Source organism: Oncorhynchus tshawytscha, linkage group LG22 (assembly GCF_018296145.1).
Source record: "Oncorhynchus tshawytscha isolate Ot180627B linkage group LG22, Otsh_v2.0, whole genome shotgun sequence".
NCBI classification, from domain to species: Eukaryota; Metazoa; Chordata; class Actinopteri; order Salmoniformes; family Salmonidae; genus Oncorhynchus; species Oncorhynchus tshawytscha.
The window spans coordinates 13,576,624-13,599,027 of NC_056450.1; the positions used below are offsets into that span (position 1 = coordinate 13,576,624).

The 22,404-nt window shown below is 41.9% G+C and overlaps 3 protein-coding genes across 7 annotated transcripts; all 3 read right to left on the reverse strand.

The window, feature by feature from the left end:
• Positions 1–4,623: 4,623 nt before the first annotated feature.
• LOC112221828 (chitinase-like protein 4) lies at positions 4,624–8,355 on the reverse strand. 3 transcript variants are annotated; one of them, XM_024384195.2, is made up of 10 exons: positions 8,175–8,355; positions 7,597–7,666; positions 7,221–7,470; positions 7,078–7,134; positions 6,813–6,948; positions 6,603–6,727; positions 6,235–6,367; positions 5,873–6,064; positions 5,639–5,758; positions 4,624–5,422 (listed from the first exon to the last, which is right to left on the reverse strand). In XM_024384195.2, the coding sequence occupies exons 2-10, from the start codon at positions 7,610–7,612 to the stop codon at positions 5,135–5,137; spliced, it is 1,317 nt and encodes a 438-aa protein (XP_024239963.1). In that variant the 5' UTR covers positions 7,613–7,666; positions 8,175–8,355; the 3' UTR covers positions 4,624–5,134. The 3 variants fall into 3 exon arrangements, with proteins under 3 accessions (XP_024239963.1, XP_024239961.1, XP_024239960.1); XM_024384193.2 differs by having other exon boundaries at positions 5,897–6,064; positions 6,813–6,978; XM_024384192.2 differs by having other exon boundaries at positions 6,813–6,978; positions 8,175–8,354.
• Positions 8,356–9,389: 1,034 nt separating this feature from the next.
• Positions 9,390–17,335, reverse strand: LOC112221829 (solute carrier family 26 member 9). Of its 3 annotated transcripts, none has more exons than XM_024384198.2 (21): positions 17,262–17,335; positions 16,234–16,418; positions 15,859–15,998; positions 15,579–15,689; positions 15,283–15,458; positions 14,979–15,143; positions 14,719–14,871; positions 14,500–14,582; positions 14,240–14,387; positions 13,944–14,057; positions 13,609–13,686; positions 13,216–13,311; positions 13,014–13,120; positions 12,825–12,894; positions 12,609–12,701; positions 12,367–12,498; positions 11,991–12,242; positions 11,665–11,719; positions 10,999–11,135; positions 10,130–10,195; positions 9,390–9,982 (listed from the first exon to the last, which is right to left on the reverse strand). In XM_024384198.2, the coding sequence occupies exons 2-21, from the start codon at positions 16,356–16,358 to the stop codon at positions 9,971–9,973; spliced, it is 2,313 nt and encodes a 770-aa protein (XP_024239966.1). In that variant the 5' UTR covers positions 16,359–16,418; positions 17,262–17,335; the 3' UTR covers positions 9,390–9,970. The 3 variants fall into 3 exon arrangements, with proteins under 3 accessions (XP_024239966.1, XP_024239964.1, XP_024239965.1); XM_024384196.2 differs by having other exon boundaries at positions 16,234–16,423; positions 17,262–17,319; XM_024384197.2 differs by having other exon boundaries at positions 16,234–16,423; positions 17,267–17,318.
• Positions 17,336–17,534: 199 nt separating this feature from the next.
• Positions 17,535–21,899, reverse strand: slc48a1a (solute carrier family 48 member 1a). The gene is made up of 3 exons (XM_024384199.2): positions 21,409–21,899; positions 19,011–19,178; positions 17,535–18,860 (listed from the first exon to the last, which is right to left on the reverse strand). Exons 1-3 carry the CDS (start codon positions 21,536–21,538, stop codon positions 18,724–18,726), a joined length of 435 nt encoding a protein of 144 aa, XP_024239967.1. The 5' UTR covers positions 21,539–21,899; the 3' UTR covers positions 17,535–18,723.
• Between the last annotated feature and the right edge of the window lie 505 nt (positions 21,900–22,404).

The following is a 22,404-nucleotide window of genomic DNA, read 5'->3' on the forward strand; positions in this document are numbered from 1 at the left end:
AGCTTCATGGGCACTATGGTGTTGAACACTGAGCTGTAGTCAATGAACAGCATTCTCACATAGGTGTTCCTTTTGTCCAGGTGGGAAAGGCCAGTGTGGAGTGCGACTGAGATTGCGTCATATGTGGATCTGTTGGGGCTGTATGCAAATTGGAGTGGGTCTAGGCCTAGGGTATCTGGGATGATGCTGTTGATGTGAGCCACAATCAGCAATTCAAAGCACTACAAGGCTACCAAAGTGAGTGCTAAGGGGCGGTAATTATGTAGGCAGGTTGAAAATGTCAGTTTAGACACTTGCCAGTTGGTCCGCGCATGCTTTGAGTACATGTCCGGGTAATCCGTCTGACACCCCAGCTTTGTGAATGTTGACCTGTTTAAAGGTCTTGCTCACAGCGGCTACCGAGAGCGTTATCACACAGTCATCCAGAACAGCTGGTGCTCATGTGCATGCTTCAGTGTTGCTTGCCTTAAAGCGAGCATTAAAGGCATTTAGCTCATCTGGTAGGCTCGTGTGACTGGGTAGCTCGCATCTGGGTTTCCATTTGTAGTACGTAATAGTTTTCAAGCCCTGCCGCGTCAGAGCCGGTGTAGTAGGATTCAATCTTAATCTTGTATTGACACTTTGCTTGTTTGATGGTTTGTCTGGGGGCATAGTGGGACTTCATATAAGCGTCCGGATTAGTGTCCCGCTCCTTGAAAGCGGCAGCTCTAGCCTTTAGCTCGATGCGGATCTTGCCTGTAATCCATGGCTTCTGGTTGGGATATGTACACACCGTCACTGTGGGGACGACGTTGTCTGTGCACTTATTGATGAAGCCGATGACTGAGGTGGTATACTCCTCAATGCCATTGGATGAATCCCGAAACATATTCCAGTCTGAGCTAGCAAAACAGTCCTGTAGCGTAGCATCAGCGTCATCTGACCACTTCCGTATTGAGCGAGTCACTGGTACTTCCTGCTTTAGTTTTTGCTCATAAGCAGGAATCAGGAGGATATAATTATGGTCAGATTTTCCAAATGGAGGGCAGGGGAGAGCTTTGTATGCATCTCTGTGTGTGGAGTAAAGGTGGTCTAGAGTTTTTTTCCCTCTGGTTGCACATGTGACATGCTGGTAGAAATGAGGTAAAAACGGATTTAAGTTTGCCGGTATTAAAGTCCTGGACCACTATGAGCGCCGCCTCTGGATGAGCATTTTCTTGTTTGCTTATGGCCTTATACAGCTGGTTAAGTGAGGTCTTAGTGCCAGTACCGGTTTGTGGTAGTAAATAGACGGCTACAAATAATATAGATGAGAACTCTCTTGGTAGATAGTGTGGTCTACAGGTTATCATAAGGTACTCTACCTCAGGCAAGCAACACCTCGAGACTTCTTTAATATTAGAAATCACACACCAGCTTTTAATGACAAATAGACACACCCCCGCCTCTCGTAACTATACTACAAATATTATCTCATTTGAAAAGATAAGTTTTCCAGTTTCCTTTCATTGCATTCAAATCATTATTTAACATGATTATATTCCTGTTGCTTAAACAAGTAGTTAACAAGTAATTACATGATAAAACTGAAATTGATTGTTATGTGCAGATGAGAATATAGCAGTGGAACATTTGGAATGAACACAGGCTACAATCTATCTAGCTACCACAGTACATAACTTTTAATGGACCACTCCTACAGGTGAATGAACAAGAGAATAGAATGGCATTCCATTAAACTCTAGAACCCTGTTAAAAAAAACACAACCACCATGATTCACAATAACACCTCTCTAAACACAAAACATCCACCTGCTATTCTCAGGACATCTCACCAGCTCTCACCTGTACTGTAGCCTACCAGTGACACCTGCTGGGTACAGGCCTGTCACGTATTACCACAGAGGAGTTACAGAGGGAAAAGGCAGCATGATAGAGAGAAAGCCATTAAAAAGTGCAGCGTCTCGGAGTGGCTCTCCCACAGCTCCTGATTAAAGCTGATGGCCGTAGGAACTCTGTAATTACCTACGGTGCCTATTTTCTTCAGAGAGGAGGGAGGGAGGCTGCAGGACCAGGTGTAAAACAGAACATTTTAGGATTATTTCCTAATAGCATCATAAATCTATTCATGCGTCACTGTTACCGACAGCAACTGACTGCCACTGGGATAGCATGATTAGTGCACCTGCTACCAACATGATGCAAGGATTCAGTTGACCCTCACTAAATATTAGCATATTTTCATTAAAGTATACCAGTGTCATACAGTGGTTATAGAAATGAAGGTATACATTAGGCCTACCACTTCAGCTCATACATCGTTAATCTATTATTTTTTTATTCTACAGATTTTAAAATAAAATGTTAAAGATTGTGGCATGATAAAGATAGTAAAATGGAATTGAATTAGTTTAAAATGCCATTGGGTGTGACATCTAGTGGGATGCATATTGTGACAATGAATCAGAGGGAGGTCAGAGTAGACGAGCTGGGATAATGTGATTGGGGAATGATGTGTATCCCACAGCATGCACACGAGCACACACACACACAAACACAGGATGCCCTCCGGCGTCATCCATCTCTGCATAATTTAGACCATAATTTAAACTCAATCATCGTCGCTTCAACATCCAGCCCAAGTGCTAGGCCACTGGAGGTCTGCCACAACTGCTAAACCTTAAGTGGGTTGGTGGCACTGTTGTCCCCTTGGACATGCACTTAATATGAGTGTGGATGCATCTATACTAATATATGAATACATAATGTAATCATATATTACTTACTGCTTTCAGATAAGACTATTCTTGGCCATAGCAGCACGCAAAATGGCTTAAAACTGCTGTCAAACTTAGAGCACTTCTCTCTGTTGAGAGTATACAAGAGTATACTCTCAAGAGTATGTTCTCTTCTCCTCATATTCAGTAATAACATTAGCAAATTGTCAAGTTATGCTCATTTATGCTCCAGAGCAAGCCCACACACTACATAGAGACTACTAGAGTACATATCAACCCAATAAGGACATACAGTGCATTCGGAAAGTATTCAGACCTCTTCACTTTTTCCACATTTTGTTACATTACAGCCTCATTCTAAAATGGATGAAATAGTTTTACCCCCCTCATTAATCTACACACAATACCCCATAACGACAAAGAAAAAATAGGTTTAGACATGTTTGAAAATGTATTTTTTTAAATACTTTGTTGAAGCACCTTTTGCAGTGATTAAAGCCTCGAGTCTTCTTGGGTATGACGCTATAAGCTTGGCACAACTGTATTTGGGGAGTTTCTCCCATTCTTCTCTGCAGATACTCTTAAGCTCGGTCAGGTTGGATGAGGAGTGTCGCTGCACAGCCATTTTCAGGTCTCTCCAGAGATGTTAGATCGGGTTCAAGTCTGGGCTCTGGCTGGGCCACTCAAGGACATTCAGAGACCTGTCCCGAAGCCACTTGGCTGTGTGCTTAAGGTTGTTCTCCTGTTGGAAGGTGAACCTTAGCCCCAGTCTGAGTTCCTGGATGCTATGGAGCAGGTTTTCATCAAGGATCGCTCTGTCCTTGTAGGTCCTTTTGGCAAACTCCAAGCTGGCTGTCATGTGCCTTTTACTGAGGAGTGGCTTCCGTCTGGCCACTGTACCATAAAGGCCTGATTGGCAGAGTGCTGCAGAGTTGGTCGTCCTTATGGAAGGTTCTCCCATCTCTACAGAGGAACTCTGTCAGAGTGACCATCGGGTTCTTGGTCACTTCCCTGACCAAAGCCCTTCTCCCTTGATTGCTGTTTGGCCGGGCGGCCAGCTCTAGGAAGTCTTGGTGGTTCTAAACTTCTTCCATTTAAGAATGATGGAGGCCACTGTGTTCTTGGGGACCTTCAATGCTGCAGAAATGTTTTTGTACCCTTCCCCAGATCTGTTCCTCGACACAATCCTGTCTCGCAGCTCTACGGACAATTCCTTCAACCTCATGGCTTGGTTTTTGCTCTGACATGAAAACTACTACTATGTAATAAGGTAATTGTTTTTTATTTGTAATAAATTCGCAGACATTTCTAAAAAATAAAAATAAATGTTTTCACTTTGTCATTATGGGGTAGTGTATAGATTGAGATTCATTTTTTATTTTGATCCATTTTAGAATAAGGCTGTAATGTAACTAAATGTATAAAAGGAAAGGGGTCTGAATACTTTCCGAATGCGCTGTAATAGCGTACTATTAAACAGATGAGTCCAGGGAAACAAAAGCCATGTGAAACTGCTGATGCCAAGTTCCTCCCCTTGCTCTCCAGCCTGCATTGCCCTTCTATAGAGTCAGCTAGGTCTCCATGGGGACAAGGCAGAGCAGAGTGCTCTCTCCTCTCCACAGCTGCGTCCTTCAATGGACACTCAGACTGGGTGTTAATTACAGAAAGACCACTGTCTCACCATGCAGCAGATGGGCTTGGTCAGCAACTTTACTAGACACTTTTTGTAGGCGAAATCTCCTTTGTGATTTCCCCGGCCCATACCGATTTGTGATCGCCTTACACTGTAGTATACCGCCCCCTGGCATCGGAGTGCAGTACTGCTAAGGAAGATATTACCATTTTTCTAAACTACGGAGAGGCTACAGTGAGAGTGAACTGCAAACAACCTGAAAACAATCTGTCATTTAATGGCATATCAAAACGTTTTATTAGGCCATGGAAATGGAGCCATTCATTTTATTATTTGTAAAGCAGTAAAATTTGTCATAAAACAATACAATTAACGCATAGTATTCCACCATAGAGGACAAAGTGCAAGTTATGAAGATAAATCTAGAGCCTCATCTCTACTATACCATGACAACAATCACTCACAGAGCCAACAAACAGTCCAACCTGATCTACCATATAAAAAAACATATGCTAATATCTTCTTGCAGGGTTTTTTAAAATTCTACCTTTAACTAGGCAAGTCAGTTAAGAACAAATTCTTATTTTCCTAGGAACAGTGGGTTACTGCCTTGTTCAGGGGCAGAACGACAGATTTTTACCTCGTCGGCTCGGGGATTCGATCTTGCAACCTTTCGGTTACTAAGTCCAATGCTCTGACCACTACACTACCTGCCGCCCCAGGGATGGTATGTTGAGTCTTGCCAGTGTAGTGAGTTACGTTACAGTCACACTCCACTGTGTGATTAAATGTTGTGGCGGTCAAGGTGACGGTGACAATGGACATGGTAACCAGTGCGATGGCTGTCACGGGAAAGGAAACCACCATGACGATGTGGATGGCGATGGTGATGACGGTGGCGTGAGCGGTGGTGGCGTTTATGATGTCGTGGCCCCTTATCCCTGAGAAGCGACGCTTTGAGCAGTCTGGTGAACGGGAAGCGACCTTTGCCACACAGCGTCCCCGTGAAGTCGTCCAGATCCAGAGACCACACCATGGCTCCACCCAGCTCCTGATGCTGCAGCGCTCTCATCTGCAGAGGAGCAGGAAGGAGTTTTACACATAGCTATGATAGTTATCGGATCAAAGTTAGTCGGCTGGCTGAACCTGGCATAATTACAAAATGGGTTGATTAATGTGCATTGTCCCCGTCAAATAAAGTAACAATGTAATGCAACTGTATCGGCTTGCTTGATATATAAAGACAGGAAATGTGTTGCACAGATGCTGTACTGATGTAAACATGTACCTTCTCCCTCAGGATATGTATATATTCAAAGTTCAGCCAGTGATCGTATTCATGTGCCTGTATCAGCTTCTTGCTCTTATCAAATGTCACCAACGCCCCACTTTTGAGGTACTGACACACCTATAGCGTGGAGCATAGAGACAGAACCTGTCAGGAATGTCAGCAAAGTTGGAACAAACTTTATTGACACTTGAACCGTAACAGGGTTCCTATTGCACCAGGTATGCTTTTTACCTCATGGTAGGCCATAACACGTACAGTAGTATCAGTCTCAGTATATTCCGCTACGTCCTCTTGTAGCTCTGTGTCTTCCTTGTCAGAATTTATCTCGTTCCTCAGGATTTGGGGTACAGGTGAGTAGGTAGGGAACCCCAGAGTCAGCTTCTGGGAATCCACTCCCTGAGAGAGCCAGTACTGCACTTGGTTCTGGGAAAACAGTACGGCATAAAGGATCAATAGAAGAGACTAACAAACATAACATGTTCTTTGGAAATCATGACAAGTAAAATCAGCAGAAACAAACTTGGTGTCCAAGTCATTTCAATCAGCTCTACCCATCAGGAATACAATGATGACGTCATTTATTTGTACTGAACTGTAGTGAGAACTTCTCTCTGAGGTGTGTCCATAGCTGGATGCTTCCGGCTGAACAATGGACTGATGTGACCTGACATTCCCTCCAGTGGCCCATGGAGGTCAGAGGTCACCAAGGAGATGAAGTCAACATACCTACAGGGTCAAAAGTCAGGATTACCTTCTTAGGAACATTTTTCATCACATGGAATAGCTGTAAAATAATATCTGGTGTGGTCTATCAACAAGTACTTCAATGAATGACAATGTTACATGATTATGCCGTTCGTAATGTCCCTTTTACTGTATCAGATGTCAATCTAAAACTGTGAGAGGTGAGGGTCTCTCTCCACCATAGTCCCATACTCCCTGGTGCTGTGTGTGGACTCACTGGGGGAAGGAATGTGCATCGTAGGCCTCTCTGGCATAGTCCTCCAGGCCGGACACTGCTGTGGAGAGGAGCAAGGCCTCAATCCCTGAGACACGAGCCTCCTCCTGAATTCCTCCACGCAGCTCCTACGTTCGCACACACACACACACACATTTCTCACTTTCACAACATCAAATGAAAATGCAAACAAGAAGTCATCTCAGCTCTTACCTTGAGCAGATTAGTGAATATATGTTTCCCCCCCTGTGCTACATTAGAAGCAGAGCGAGGTTGCCACACCACATCCAGTCCATCAAAGCCCTCCTGCCTCAGGTGTTTCAGAACAGACTGGACAAACGTCTTCCTCCTGGTGTTGTCAGAGGACATTTTTAGGAGCCTATGGTGGAGGGATGGTTGAACGTTACTGCTTGGGTGAAAACTTTTCAATTCCAAAAGCACTTACAATTATTACTCTATGTGTGAGTGGGGTACTGACCTGGTGTCCGTAGAGTTCCTTCCCCCAACAGCAAGCAGAGTTTTCAGATCTGGGTTCCTGGTGGAGGGCAGAGAAGAGATGGAATTATACAACCTGATGGTTGTGGTAGTAACACACACACACACACACACACACACACACACCCCTCTTTGAGCATGTTGAGGGAGTTGCAGAGGGTCTTGTCCTCCTGTGTGAAGGGTGTGATGTGATAGTCTTGGTCCAGGTCCATGTAGGCCATGATGATATGAGTGCAGAGGAATGGGTCAGCCATGTCCAGGCTGAAGGCAAGCATGTCAGGATGGTGCTGGGTCCTGCTGTTCACATAGCACACCAGACGGTACTCTTCCAGAGTACAAATGGCTTTAGTGACCACCAGGCTGAACCAAACAAAAACTAAATGGAAGAGAGCAATAGTTCAGCAATGTGCAACTACTCTACAGTACAATATCTAATGTAAAAGGCAAGTCTACCATTTATACTGAGGAGATTACATTTGAATAAGCCTACGATGTTCCTTACCTGCTGCCACATTCATGTTGTGCTGACATCCAGGTGGGAACTTACATCTGACAGGGCAAGAAAGTAGGATCTAGGAAAATGATCATTCAGGTTGTTTTTGTGAAGCTGTTCCAAGAAAGTCCACATTCTGTTTTGTCACACTGATCTATATTTTACAGCTTTTAAAATAGAGCAGGAAAACACCACAACTGTACAATAAGATAGATTTAATTTGATTTTACATTGTATGCTTTTGCAACACGTTTAGTAATTGAATATTATTAATTCCATAAAAAGTTCGTTTCAAACATTTGATTGTTTCAGTGTTGTGTTACATCATATTCCACTGGAGGGAGATTGGTCCATGTTGACAACTACCCGTTATGCGCCATACAATTTAATGTAAAAAAATGTAAGAGGCTATCTGAACTATAACGGAATTTGTTAGATCAAATATCTATATTTTATGTAAGTTCATGTTGATCAGTCTATATTGTAGTAGTTTGATCAAATCAAGAGAAAAACTAACATTCCACAGGTAACCTAATTAGCCTAGATACCGACAGTATTGCTGTTTATTTGCGTGCGACTTAACACACCTGTCCTCCCGTGTCTGGATAACACCGGCGAAGGTCTCACTTCAAATTAGGAAAAACATTACTACATGTTCACTTCCAGGAGAAACAAATACACTGTACTATAGTCCTACTAATCACAACATGGCCCCATTGACCAACCACCTCTTCAAACCGTCGCACATTCTTCTTCTGTGGACTTTGTATGTCAGTTGCAACCAACTTTAAGGTGCATTTACCGCCACCAACTGGACTGGAGTGTGGACCAGAGATCGTCAAGGTCTGTAGGCTATACGTGCGCTCTAGCTAAAAGCCCGCTATCTGAGCCCTGCATGCTCGAGCACCGTACCAATACCAGAGTGGGTACACTCGCTATAACGCAACATTTTTTTGTGTGGGAAAAACATCAGTAGAGTTGAAAATGCGATGGATACCCATTTTACTTTTATTTATTTTTCCGTAGCCTACATGGGAATGTAACTGCAAAATGTATTTCTATGTGCACTATGTCATCACGCAAAAACTTTCATCTGCACAAGTCCATTTGATGGAAACATATTTTTTAATATATTGGTATGAAAATCTGTCGCCAATTGGATGGAAACCTAGCTATTGAGGTGAGGACATGGTCAATGTGGCCATCATAATCACCTTTCCCAATAGTATACAAATACGCATGTATATTTAGAGAACTACAAAACGGAGAAAGGATTACAGGTTAAATGTATTTGATTGGATTAAATGCTAGCGTCATGAAAGGTGCAACAGTTAGGTGTGATCATTGTCGAGAGGAGATGGAGACAGTGGTCATGTTCTATTTCAGTATGGGAGGGAAAGGGATTGTTATTAGATTTTAAGAAGTAATGAGGTTGAAGAGCCAGAATAAGTGAACTGCTGTGGAAATCTTCAGCGGATGTAGTATTTAGGTATTTAATGATGTATTTTGTTTCCTTGGGGTTTACCAGGGGCATTCAACCCTTACACTATGAGGTCCGTAGCCTACTGGTTTTCTGTTCTACCTGATAATTAATTCCACCCACCTAGTGTCCCAGGTCCAAATCAGTCCCTGATCAGGGATCAGGGGACTGGCTTCGAGGTCCAGAATTGAGTTTGAGGGGCCTACATGATGAGATTATTATTGGCAAAAAGAGCAAGATTATTTATAATTGTCAAACGGCAGCCAAGCATCAATCATCACATCTCCAGAATAAGACCCTCAATATTTATTGGAAAGGAGCATCAAGCTCATCACCTTTCACTTTCCCCACCTTGTGAAGTTCATAACTTATTTCATCTGTAGCCTAATACACTGCCTGCTTTCCAGACAAGTCACAGTGGGAGGACCACACATGTCATTGCGTGACTCCAAGTTTACTTCCATGTGATGGTTATTAGATAAACATTTGCACATAAAAGCGTTTCCACCAGCATTTCTTGCATAATTAATATCCCACCTTGTCTAGAGTATTTTGTTTTTTGTCGACATTTGGAAAGTTTCCATTGGGCATATCATGACATGTTTTTATCTAACGTGCGCTTTTACTCACATGAAAAAGGTTGGATGGAAACCTGAATAGTGAGACCAGCTGTTCAGTCACTACAGATATTTTTTTTACAGTATAGACTGTCACGTGTTTATTATCATGATTTTTTAGATCATCTAAGAACTATTTGCACAACACACAATCGTTGAGATGCAGAAATGGACCGTTCAGACAACACTTTTTTGTTTTGTTTATTATCAACCTAAATGAACATTTTCCTCAATCTTCATTCATTTCATACACTCTCCATACATTCAGTAGTAAAAAATCCCATGTTCAAAACAGTTCCTGTGGAGAGATAAACAATGATTCAGAATGACTCTGGGTCGATAGGTAACCTAACGATTAGTAAACGGGAACCATCCTGTTTTACAGTTTGCTTCATCGAGATAGATTCTCCACAACAGTGATAAATGGTTCATTTAGTCAGTGTACCTGCTCCAGATCCCTCTCCTCATCCTCCTGAATATAGAGGACCAGCTCCTTCCTCTCTTTCTCTGTCTGCAACCCCACAGAGAGACACACTTCAGTCAGGGAGCCTCTCCTTAACACCTAGCTAACTCAGGACTACACACACATACAGTACGTGATCATCTACACATGTATTTTATTATTGCACTGCTCTTTTGAACTCAACTGCTGTGTCTGTGACATCATCTGAACAAGTGATCAGCATGGTCATTCTAGTTCCAGGAGGCCATAGAGGTAATGGGAGGGAAAATAAAGGAGAAACAGACAGACGGCTTGTCTTTCTCGTGACCTCTGGCGACAACAGGATTCAAAGTGAAGTTGAGAAGTAGATGTTCTAGGTAGTGGTGCCAAGTTTTCCCTGGACTTGTGTTGTGTGATTTGCCTGTTTACACTAACTGCCCCAGATAAGGTGGTGGAGGTTGAATAAAAAAGAAGCAAGTGAATGTGCAGGGTGAGTACCAGGAACACAGCTAAGAAAATTCCCACCCTAACTTATCACACTGCTCCAAATGTCCCCTTATCCCCACCAGACGTCAGAACAGTATCTACCTATCTCTTCCTTATATATCTTTTAAAATCTTAACTGTGTAATCACAGACGTTCCGTGAAGTGTTTGAGCTGGATTTTTTCCTATTGACTGGATAACTCAGAAGGAAGTGTTCCGTCTTTGTCTTTGCCCAAATTGCAAACAAGACATAGTTAATGTGTACTGGGTGTAGATGATTTACATAGAATAATCCCCTGCCTCTTGATTTACTTTGTCATTACTAAATGAGGATCTGTGAAGTGATTCATGGTCATAATGATAAGGTGTGGGATTAAGTGGGACCTGCCTTTTCAGAGGTTTCGGTGTTTCTTGACCTCTGTTGGGCACAGAGGATGGCGTCATGGACGGAGAGGAAGAGGTGACCTTGGGCGATATTGCCCTCCTCAAACACCCCTCCCCCCTCCAGCTCCTCGTACACCTGTGCTGTAAACACACACACCAGAAACCAACAAAGTAATACAAGGAGAAAAAATAGGGAGCTTAGGGACGTTGCATGCCCTCTATGATACTAGGATTTTCTGTGTAAGTAATGTGACAGACATGGGCTTTTGTGTTAAGGGACTGAATTTTCCACCCAACGTTGTGGAGGTCAAATGACCTTAAACATTCTTTTGGATCAGGAAGCCCAAGGCATTGCATATGTGATTCAGCAGAAAAACAGAGAACACTTTGTAAATGAATGGTAAATTGAATGCCAACCTGCGCTATTCCCTTTGATGAATCACCTCTTTATCTCAATAGGAAAAAGTGAGAAAGAGAAGGAAATTGAAAATTCTAGACCCTATTATGGTCATGCTGAGATTGAATTTGAACCATTAACTGTGTTCTATGTAATCTTCTATGTGCCCTTAGTTTGCGCACAGTGACTCAGCTTTTTCTCCTGCAAGTAAGATTCTGTTCCCATGACTACATTTGAAAGTCACCTAGCTACGTCATGAAAACTAGATCTTACCTTGAACATTGGCCAAGTAAAGCTTGATCCCCAGCATCTCATAGCATGAGTTCATCTGTGAACAACAAGCGCATAACAGCACACATCAAGCCTCAAACAATTCTATGAGAGCTGCAGTGCATATCACTGCAAATGTTCAAATGCATCCTGCACTTTCAGACTTGTTAAAAAAAAATGAAAAAAAAATGGGATACAGTAGTATCCCCCATCATCTCACAATTCCTATACTGCAGCTAGCATAATAGCAAACAAATAGCCAAGGCTTCAGCTGATGGGGATCCAAATAAAGGGAAAACAAAGAAAAACCAAATGGCTAGCTGTCTGACCTTGATGAGTACTTTGATTCCCATGAGGTCTATGAAGCAGACCCCTGCCAGGTCCAGGATGAGGGTGTGGAAGGGCCTGGGTTGAGAGTCCAGGGTAACAGGGGAGGAACTTGGTTGGTCTGGGTCAGGAGGCTGCTCGCCCAGCTCAATGTCACTACAGTGGAAGTTGACATAGTTGGTTGGTGATGGTGGCGGGTAAGGATTGCTGTCACCAATGTCAAAGTCATTCTGAAGCTCTATCTGTGATATGGTCTAGATGTGGGGGAGGACATAACAACAAAATAGTCAACATAAGATAGCTAGTTTAAAGTAACTCTGTCCATTTTAATGCATGAATGCCCTTTGACCTGACGCCCCTTGACCTCTGACCTCTCACCTGAGACTTCATGGTTACCAAAGAGCAGGGCTTCTTCTTCTTGGTCTTCTTGTTTTGCCCTTCTAACTCCTTCTGCTGCTTCTTCAGAAACTTCTTCCTGGCTAAGAGAAGTTTACTTGGGTCCAATCCAGTCTACGCACAAACACACATACACAAACACACCATATGGGGAACGAGTCTAAACATAATTGACTTTGCATGGCAGAAAGAGGGATATGGCCATCCTATAGTCATTAAAGTACCTTTTTGATGACTTTTTGTCTGAATATCTCTGCATTGGCAAAATAGAGAGGGGAGCAGTAGTTCACTATTTTCACCCCCTCTACACATTTCACCTAGAGAAAAAATAAATGAAAATGTCTCCATTCCATTGGATAGATTCGCATTCATAAAACCTTGCTATGAAAGAAGACACAAACATAAATCCAAAGTAAATGGTGAATACAATGTTTCACTACCTTGCTGTAAATCTTTGGATTTTTGTAGAGATCTGTGTCCATGATCTGAGCCATCTCTGAACCATTTCGACTGTGAAGAACAAAATATCATGTAGAATATCATTTTTTTACCATTATAAAACAGATGACTATAGCAAATGTTCCCGTTTGTGACTTTTATTGCGCAATCAATGATGTTGTTTTACTTACAACTGGGTCTGGAAAATAACCACGAGGACGGAGAAGCTGACTCCAATGGCAACTCCATAAGGCAAACTCAGGAAGAAGGTGGCTAAAAAGGACACCACCCACACACACTGGACAAGATACGGGATCATTAGAGCAGTAGATTTGACAGTGTTTGAGTATCATCGCCAGAGCTGACACATAACATGTGGATTATTTGACTCACACAGTCCAGTTTGCTCTTCTTCCAGAGGTAATATGGGTCAGAGAGTTGCAGCAGAGTGTTCTTCAGGTTGATCGCTATCAGGGCTCCCAGCACAGACTACAGGAATAAATGGTGATTAAAACACTCGCTACCTTCGACATGTTATTTGTAGATCATGAACGTGCATGATATAAGATGAAACAAAGACTGCTTTTGATTTTCTAACTTCAGAGCTACTGTACGTCAGTGATTTTCAACCAGGGGTCTAGGATGCCTGGGAGGCCTCATAGAGCTTTCAGGGGGTCCCTGATTTGAAAGCGCTTCAGTGGGCCCCGGCATGGAAAAGGTTGAGAACACCTGCTGTACGTCACTGTTCTTATCTTTTATTTAATGCACTGAAATAAAGGTCCTCACCTTTGGTAGTGGTTTGAGGAAAGCCCCCAAGGCCAGCATGGTGACCATGACCACCAGCATCACACACAGACTGGCAAACTGTGAAGAGGAAAGTAGAGGAGAGATTGATTATTGAGACAAGACAACAATATTACATACTGTTGTGTACTGAACAGAGCTCTTATGAAACTTGGTACGTTAGGTTAGTCAGTCAACCAGAAAGCAAATTAACAATTGAACGATTATTAAGTGAATTGTTACGCGTAAAAGTGAGAGGTATGTTCAATGAATACTGTGTTGTCAAGTGCCGTGCAACGTTTCTACGTGGTCCTGCCTCACTGCTCCCTGTGTCTGACCTGTGATGTTCCCCCAGCATTGTCTACCGCCAAGGTGACAGACAGAGCACAGCAGATCACATGGATCTTGAAGAAAGACCCCAAGAAGTTACTGCAGCCCAGAGCCAACATCTCCTGCACAGAAACGCACACTCCTATCAGTGTTTATAGTACACTATGATGAGTAATGGAGACTATAGTCAGGCAGCTTAGACAGGGATTTGATGGCATTACAATTTTTTTTAAATGGAACAAAATGGGGTTTTCATCTCATTTGAAGAAAAAAAGACGAAGACATGCTTGTCCCCTATTCATACCTGGTTGGGATCCACATCGTAGCCATGCTTTGCTGCCAGTGTCCTGCCCATAGCCAGGTTGATCACATAGCCCACGATAGCCAGGGAGAAGGCTGTGCTCAGCATGTCATCCCACTGAATCACTGTTGGGAGGATCGGAGCAGGAAATCTAGAAGAAGAGGTTGGGACCACAGAATCTACTGTGTAAGGATAGACTGTAAAACAGCCATAATAGCAAACCATAACAGTACACTTTTCTGGTAATATTGTGTCCCCCTTACCCTAGGGGAATTTCTCCCACTATGTCCATGTGATACTTCTCAGGCAGGTCCAGGGGACCTGATATGGCTGTGGCCACTACCACCTGTGCAAATGGAAGTTCTGGTTTAACCATTTATATTGGTCTTACAACTCCAGAGCATAGCATGGCATAGCTTAGCACAGCACAGCACAGCATAGCATAGCATAAGAGGAACAGATTAGTCTCCTCGATTACTCACAACAATGATCTCCATGGGGATGGGGAAAGGCAGTTTGTGACGAAAGTGTGCACTCAGCTCCTTCACTGTGATGAGTACCACACTACTGACCAGAGCAAAGACCAGCGAGGCTATGTTGGTGTCAGGCAGGCCATAAAAAATATCTTTTAGAGTCTGGGACAAAAAGGGACATCATTTTGGCGACTTTTAGAAACTATAGAGAGGGGCATCATGGTTAGTGTAAGTAGTAGTGTAGTTCTGCATGCATATGGGATACTTACATATATGGTGGCAAGTGGTCCACTGTAGGGAGGTACTTTAATACCAAAGATGTACTTCAGTACAGAGATGAGGATCTGCAGTCCTGCAGCCGTCATGAAGCCCCTGATGAACGACTCAGACAAGTAGATGGCCACAAAGCCAAACTGCATTAGGCCCAGGCCCATCTGCTCAGATAGAATTTGTGTCCCAGGTCACTTACAATTATGAAGACAGTATTATTTTCACAATACCACACTAAGGTAACATATTGTATTGACACTGTACAATGATGAACTAAGCCTCTATGTGGCCCTCAGGCAATACCTGGATGACGGCAGTGAGACAGGCCAGTGTTCCAGAGATGCCCAGTCGAACCTCGTTCATCCTGTCCTCATCCACTAGTGTAGCATTGAGGGTGGCATTGAAGTGGCTGAAGTCAGACTCAGGGGCCAGACTCAGACACACCATTCCCACCATGATACTGAGCACAGCAAAAGTACCTGGACATAGAGATCACTCAAGTCACATCACACTTTAAGGAGATCTAGTCTTTCATCTAAAGTCTTCAATTATCCTTTTACATGTAGATAAACAGTAGATTTAACGTAGATTTACAGTACCTGGGACCATTTGGTGAGCAGTGCCCATGAAGAAGTAGGGGATGAGAGGAAAGAAGGAGGAGTAGAGGCCATTGACAGGAGGCAGGTTAGCCAGCAGAGCAAACGCCATGCCTGTACAGAACATGACTCATGAATTGAATGAATCATAAACTCTTGATAATAAATTGTAACGTTAAAAACATCACTAGGAAACTATTCTGCTTACAACTCTCATCTGAGATAATATATAGCAGGACAACAGCTCAAATGATGAGACACCAGAAGGAGGAGACTGACAAACCCTGAGGAACCTGAATGGTGCCTGCGCTGACCCCGCTAATGACATCACACAGCAGGTTCTCCTTCACCTTGTACTTGGGCAGCCAGCTCAGGATAGGCAGGTGTCTGAACAGCAGGGACTTGAGTCGAGACCCAGAGCACCTAATAACGTGCATCAGCATGCAAGTCTGGTTAGAACAGTCACCCTATGGCCTCATAGCTGGCTCCTCTTTATTTGGTATAGTACCAGCTCAGTTCTATCAAGGGGAACATACTGGTTTAAAATGTAGATGTCGTAATGAAAGTACTCAAGTGTTGTTAGATGAGCTTTATTGACTCATGAAAAGAGATAAACAGTTGTGGGCTTTTGATAGTCAGCAGAATGTAAACACTGTACCTGAAGCATTTCTTCACTTTCTCTCCTATGGGGAAGGCCCGTTTCTTCTTGTCAAACTCCCCATCAAAGTCTGGGAGGGAGTAGGCTGGCCTGTTGATCACATAGCGTGGGCTCTCTTGTTGCATGGTTTCAGCCAATCAGAGGATAGTTAGACAGGCCAAGAATTGACGCTAGTATCCATGCAGCTGCACTGAGGTGTGAATGAGAGATTACATTGCATTGATAAAATGACATAACATTGCTCAAAAATTAGTCTGGTTCAGATCTGTTTGAGCGCTTGCCAACTCCATGGCTGTTATTGTCAAGATAAACATGACTTTGGTGTGACAATTCCATTAAGAGTTGGCAAGATAGGAGAAACTGACTGGTACTCTTCCCTGGCTACTCAAAGGACAATCACAGAGCATCGTTTGAGGTGGCATCCATATACTAGGAAGGTCTATGAATATCACGCAACTATAATACATAGGCAGTGGTTAGAAAGAAGTAAGGTTGAATTAAGCACCCTTATTTCCTGAGTATAAACCTCTCATGTTCTGCTGGGTTCCTAATCTAACCTTGAGAGAGGTAGGTAGGTCCAGTGCCATTCTGTCTGAACAGAGTTAGATAACCAATCTTACAAACTAGAGGCACGTGGTCAGTCACACGTCAACCCTTCTCACACTACAAAGACCATGGTAATACTGAACTAATACTGAACTAAAAACACTGGATGGGTTGCATGTTCAAAATGAATTTTTTTTTTTTTTTTTAAATGACAGACCATTATTAGATTTTTCAGTAACGGAAGTGAAAAGAATAGATATAACGAACTATATTTTGAGATCAGAAAGATCATTTCTTGCATGTGTGCCAGAGTCCGAATGCAAATATTATTTCAGAAAGCCTACACAAAGACAATAGACCACCAAGTGTCTTACATTTGATACGAGGTGATCTGAAACTTACTAAGCACATTTCAAAATCTAACACAAGACAGAGTAAAGTGACCAACAAATCAAAAACAAAGCAAGTATGCCGCACTGTACCGTACTGTCAGAGTAAACCATCGGATGGCACTGGTTTGAGTTTTCACACCCCAGAAAAGATTCATTATTTGTTTTATACTGGTGCTATGCTGACACCTTCTCCGTGGGAGGAGCCACAGATGGGGAAACCCTGGCCTAGCTGCCTTTAGAGGGAAAGTCATAGGCATCATGTTTGGTTGGAATAGTTCATTGTGGAAGTGCAATATGAGTATGTAAATTATTATTGCAAGGATCCGTCTAAATAATAATATCATACAGTCACATCAACATAAATCACAGTTCAACATTTATTAATAGAATGTACAACCAAAATACATCTTGTGAATACATTTTTAAAAACTCTTACCATGCAAAACAAACCAATTGTTTATTTAAAATATTTATCTCTCACGAACAGCCTTTCTCTATCTCATACAAAAACACACCGTTCACACATTTGCTATACAAATAGAGAAGGATACCAGGTTTAAAATCAAGACCAACTTGTTTAAAGGTGGAAATTCTGTTTAAATACATTAGGTATTTAATATGATAAAAACAAAGCCAAAAAATGTGCTGATCAACATGAATATAAGACAGAAAATGTATGAAGATAGAAACAGTGAAAAAGAAACCCCATCAAATCAGGACTTCCATACACCTGTGTATTAGCTTGCATTATATCCATCCTCACCCCCTGGCCTTTTCTCTTTAAAAGCAGACGACAGCATTGGAAGAACCAATCCAATGGAATTAATAACACTGTAAAGTGCATTATTATGCATCACATCAAATATGTGTGTGTAGTTAACTAAAAGAATAACAAATATTCAAAAGCATATGACAAGCCAACATCCAGACAGAGATAGCAATGACTGGCTAAATAATCCTGCTCTCCCTATTGACGGAGAGAGAAACAGCAGAGACCACATAACACAGTGACAACCTTTTTCCCATGGGTGTATTTGACACTTACTCATTAGATTGGATTAGACATGGGATCAATACATTTCAACCTGAAATTTAAAATACAATTCTTAAAAACTGTGTCCTTTTGGAAAGCTTCGACCCAAATCCTCAGAGACAAACCCCCACAGCCTACATGACCTAGTCTTGATCCCTAAACCACTCTATAAATAGCCTTGTGCAAATCCTTGCTTAGAAACATAAGCCACTGTTGCCTGCCATTACAGATAAGCAGTAGATCCCCATCAGAAGGAGTTTTTCCAAGTGACTATATGGCTACTCACTCCAACAAAACAAATGAGCTGTTACTGTATGTATAGTAGTGAGGGTTGACAACAATGTAGGGCTTGTACGGAGTGTGTAACTACGCTGATTAAAAGTTCAAAGAACTCTTATCCAGCCCTTCCAGATTCTCCGTGCTCTCTTTCGTTGAAACACGTTTTTTGACCAACTCTTCTGCAGCTGGCTGGTTCCCCAAACCTCCTACCCAGTGTATGGTGGGTCAAATGGATGGTGATCAGAAGTCACTGAGGATACTGATGTCTGCAAACTCCTGGCGGTACCTGTGAGAGTACAGGGCTAGGAGGAAGGCCCATTTGAGAGTGAGGAAGCTCCAGACACAGGACAGGTACAGGCTCGTCGGGTCAGTGGGAGCTGCAGGACGGGAGAGAATATACAATCTGTCAAACTTTCTCAGAATAACTCTACACTTAATTACTAGATGATATATAGTTTCTGAATCTGTAATCAATAGTTACATAGCAGATAAGAGAATATGAGGCAGAGAGCGAGAGAAAGACTAACATTGCTTCTGTGTGATGGCGAGGGTGAGGAAAGTAGCGAAGGCCACCACAGCCAGGACGGAGAAGAGACCCGCAACGAAGATGAAGAACTTGAGTCCCTTCAGCCATGTGCGCCAGTAGTCCTGCAGGTACATAATGTGGGTGACAAGGGCCCAGAGCGCCAGCACTCCTGTTGGGTGACAGAAACATGTGGAATACCGTATCATACTCTCCAGAAAGGCAGGCATGCTGTGAGACCTCGTGACTGAACTAGGACATAGGGACAGCGTGCGAAGTTAGGGAGCATCACAGAAAAAGCCATTGGTGAAGCAGATGTAAGGGGCCCTTGCGCTAATTAAAGGTTGTGACGCTAAATGTGATGCAAACAGTCAGCCTATTCAATTCACACTTCTACACATTTATTCATAAGTTGTGAGTAATAGTCTCAGTTCATCAAGGCATTAGGCTAGATCAGGGATGGGAAACTTTGATGGGGATGGAGGACAAAAAAAATCTGAACTCATCATGAGGGGCCGATCTACACCCCACATTGCGAGCAAAACATTATAGTGGCCCCCCTCTTGCAGCAGAGATTTTTTTTTTTAAAGGAAAAAAAAAGATATATTTTAGAGTTCATTTTGTGCAATTCCACACATTTTGCCATTGGGTGTAGGGAAAATGTTGCAGTTTTAAAGAGTTTGCTGCAATTCTATACATTTTGCCATGGGGCGGAGATGTACATTAGCTGTTTTACAGCTAATTTCCTGCAATTCTAAACATTTTGAAGAGAAATGTTTGCAGTTTTTATATCTGAGTTAGACTGAATAACAAAACCCCCGGCAGGTAATTTGACCATGATAACAAGTTTAGACAAACTATCAGTGACTCAGATAACAAGAGAGAAACTACTGACGTACAACGAAATTTACACTGCACCTTCTGTATTCTACTATTTTAACTCAAAACAGTATTTTGAGACAGCCGACGGAGTTCCTAATAAATAAATACATTTTTTTATTTATTTATTGATCTAACGGTCTGTGCCAGTTGCCCATCCCTGGGCTCGATCTTTTAGCCTTTTTTTTGCTACAGTAACAACACAGTATTACACAAAAACATTTCACTGAAACCATGAGAAATTATGGTGAAATGCCCATTTATCTTGGCCTACAAGTCTGTCGTGTGTGTATGTGTTGAGAACAACATTAGCATGAGCAACAATAGTGGAGTTGGCGGTTCACCTTCAATTAAAGTCCCCAATTGAAACATGAGAAGTGCTAAAAATTGTGGAACAATGCCCCAATTGGACAAGAAAATGCTAAGCAATGTTGAAATGTTGTTATATAAATTCAACGAATGACAATAGTTAAATTGACACAAAACGGTAGAAATCTGTTGAAATCGTACTGCGGATGTATTTGCATTGGGGGCATACGTATATGCACTGTACAGCATTACTTATCTTTGGACCATGAAATGGGGGTACCAGCCTACTCAGTGACACCCACAGACAACAATTCGGAAGAGTTTACACAAATATTAGCAGCGGAGCTCTTATTGTGTAACTTTTGTCATTTGTGGGTTTTACGGAGTAGGCTGATACCTCATTCCATAGACTCTGGATTCATAAGTAGCCCAATGCAATTCTGAACTCTAATACATACACAGTGCAATTTCAACAGATACATTTTTTTCAATTGAACAAATTGTCTTTTGTTGAATATCCATAACATTTCAACATTGTTTAGCATTATCTAATCCAAGTATGGCTCATTTCACTATTTTTATCTATTTGCATCAGTTTCAATGAATGATTTATATATACACTAGATGACTGTGTTGAAGCCACTGTTCCTTCATCTTGGCACTCCCCACCGTTGTAAAAAATATTTTATAAGATATAGAAATACATTTATAAATGTCTACATTCGTTTTTGCCATGTTTATTTTATTACAAACAACTTAATATATACTTTTACATTATACTATGCGTGTTAAAACTAATAATTAAACAAATATATAAAAACATTAATACATTTTAGAGATGACTAATGTTACTATCCACACTACTACAACACTTAAATACACGCAATTTTGTCCTTGAAACAACTGAAATACTGCAGAAGCCCATTAATTCCTACAGAGGACTATTCCTAATGCCCTTGCCTTCATGGATCGTTGGGACTTCCCTACCCCATGACATTTAAAATGGTTACGTTCGAGTTAGGGTAGGGACGGTTAGCAATATGGCCGACCGGTGGCTTCAAAGCATCAGCAATAGAGGATTTTGTTTTAATACATAATTGATTTCAATGGGGAACTTTTATTTTGGAGGAGAACCGTCGAATCCACTATCGTTGCTCAAGCTAATATTGTTCACGACACACTGGTATGTCCGCCATTCTATGTTGTTACTGTACCTGACAATCCGCCCATTGCCGCCGTCCATGGTTGTTTGTATGCTATGTTCCAGACAAAAAATGCTGAAAATCCAACCAGCATACCAAAGGTAGCATATCCTATACTGATGTATGTTCTACTCTTCCCCATTAACACGGATATAACTATAACTATAAATTGAAAAGTTTTTTGGGGGGGGAAGCTGCTATTTTGACGGTCAATAACAATGTATAAACGTAGCCTGACAAACACTGCTCACGGAGTATAGTGATTACGCAACAGCAGTCCTGGCTGGATGTTGTTATCCTGAAATCACCCGAACTGGCTATACAACAACTGATTTCAACTACATCACATGAACCATCTCGAATTGATACAAACGAATTGGTTATCGAGCGAACACAACACTCGCTGCAATTGTGTAAATTACTCACAACCGACAAAACAGTAACCTACAGTGGCAACAAATTAACAACTTCTCCTACCGGCCCAGGAAGGTTCATCTTCTTCGTTAGGGTTTTACACCGGACTATTTCCACAAAGTTATATTGCTGCCACCTAGTGTGCGGGATAAACGTAAAAAGATCCCAAAAATTCAACAATTATGTGGCTAACAACATACTCAGTGGTGGAAAAACTACCAAATTGTCAAACTTGAGTAAAAGTAAAGATACCTTAATAGAAAATGACTCAAGTAAAAGTGAAAATCACCAAGTAAAATATACTTGATGAAAAATTGAAAGTATTTGGTTTTAAATATACTTAAGTATCAAAAGTAAATGTCATTGCTAAAATATGCTTAAGTATCAAAAGTAAAAGGAAATTCTATAAATCATTTAAAATTCCTCATATTAAGCAAACCAGACAGCACAGTTTTCTCGCTTTCATTTTTCGCCTAAAATTACATACCCAAATCTAACTGCCCGTAGCTCAGGACCTGAAGCAAGGTTAAGCATAGTCTTGATACCATTTAAAAGAAACACTTTGAAGTTTGTGGAAATGTGAAATTAACATAG

Coding starts and splice junctions, on each gene's coding strand:
- slc48a1a (XM_024384199.2), bottom strand. CDS start 21,538: ATGGGGAAGAGTAGAACATACATCAGTATAGGATATGCTACCTTTGGT. Junction 19,179..21,408: donor GGCAATGGGCGGATTGTCAG/GTACAGTAACAA, acceptor GTCACCCAACAG/GAGTGCTGGCGCTCTGGGCC. Junction 18,861..19,010: donor CGCCATCACACAGAAGCAAT/GTTAGTCTTTCT, acceptor CCCGTCCTGCAG/CTCCCACTGACCCGACGAGC.
- LOC112221828 (XM_024384192.2), bottom strand. Junction 6,065..6,234: donor AGAGAGAAGTTCTCACTACA/GTTCAGTACAAA, acceptor CTGTTTTCCCAG/AACCAAGTGCAGTACTGGCT. Junction 5,759..5,872: donor GTGTTATGGCCTACCATGAG/GTAAAAAGCATA, acceptor TCCACGCTATAG/GTGTGTCAGTACCTCAAAAG.
- LOC112221829 (XM_024384198.2), bottom strand. CDS start 16,358: ATGCAACAAGAGAGCCCACGCTATGTGATCAACAGGCCAGCCTACTCC. Junction 15,690..15,858: donor CACCATTCAGGTTCCTCAGG/GTTTGTCAGTCT, acceptor TGTTCTGTACAG/GCATGGCGTTTGCTCTGCTG. Junction 10,196..10,998: donor ACACCGAAACCTCTGAAAAG/GCAGGTCCCACT, acceptor GTGGGGTTGCAG/ACAGAGAAAGAGAGGAAGGA.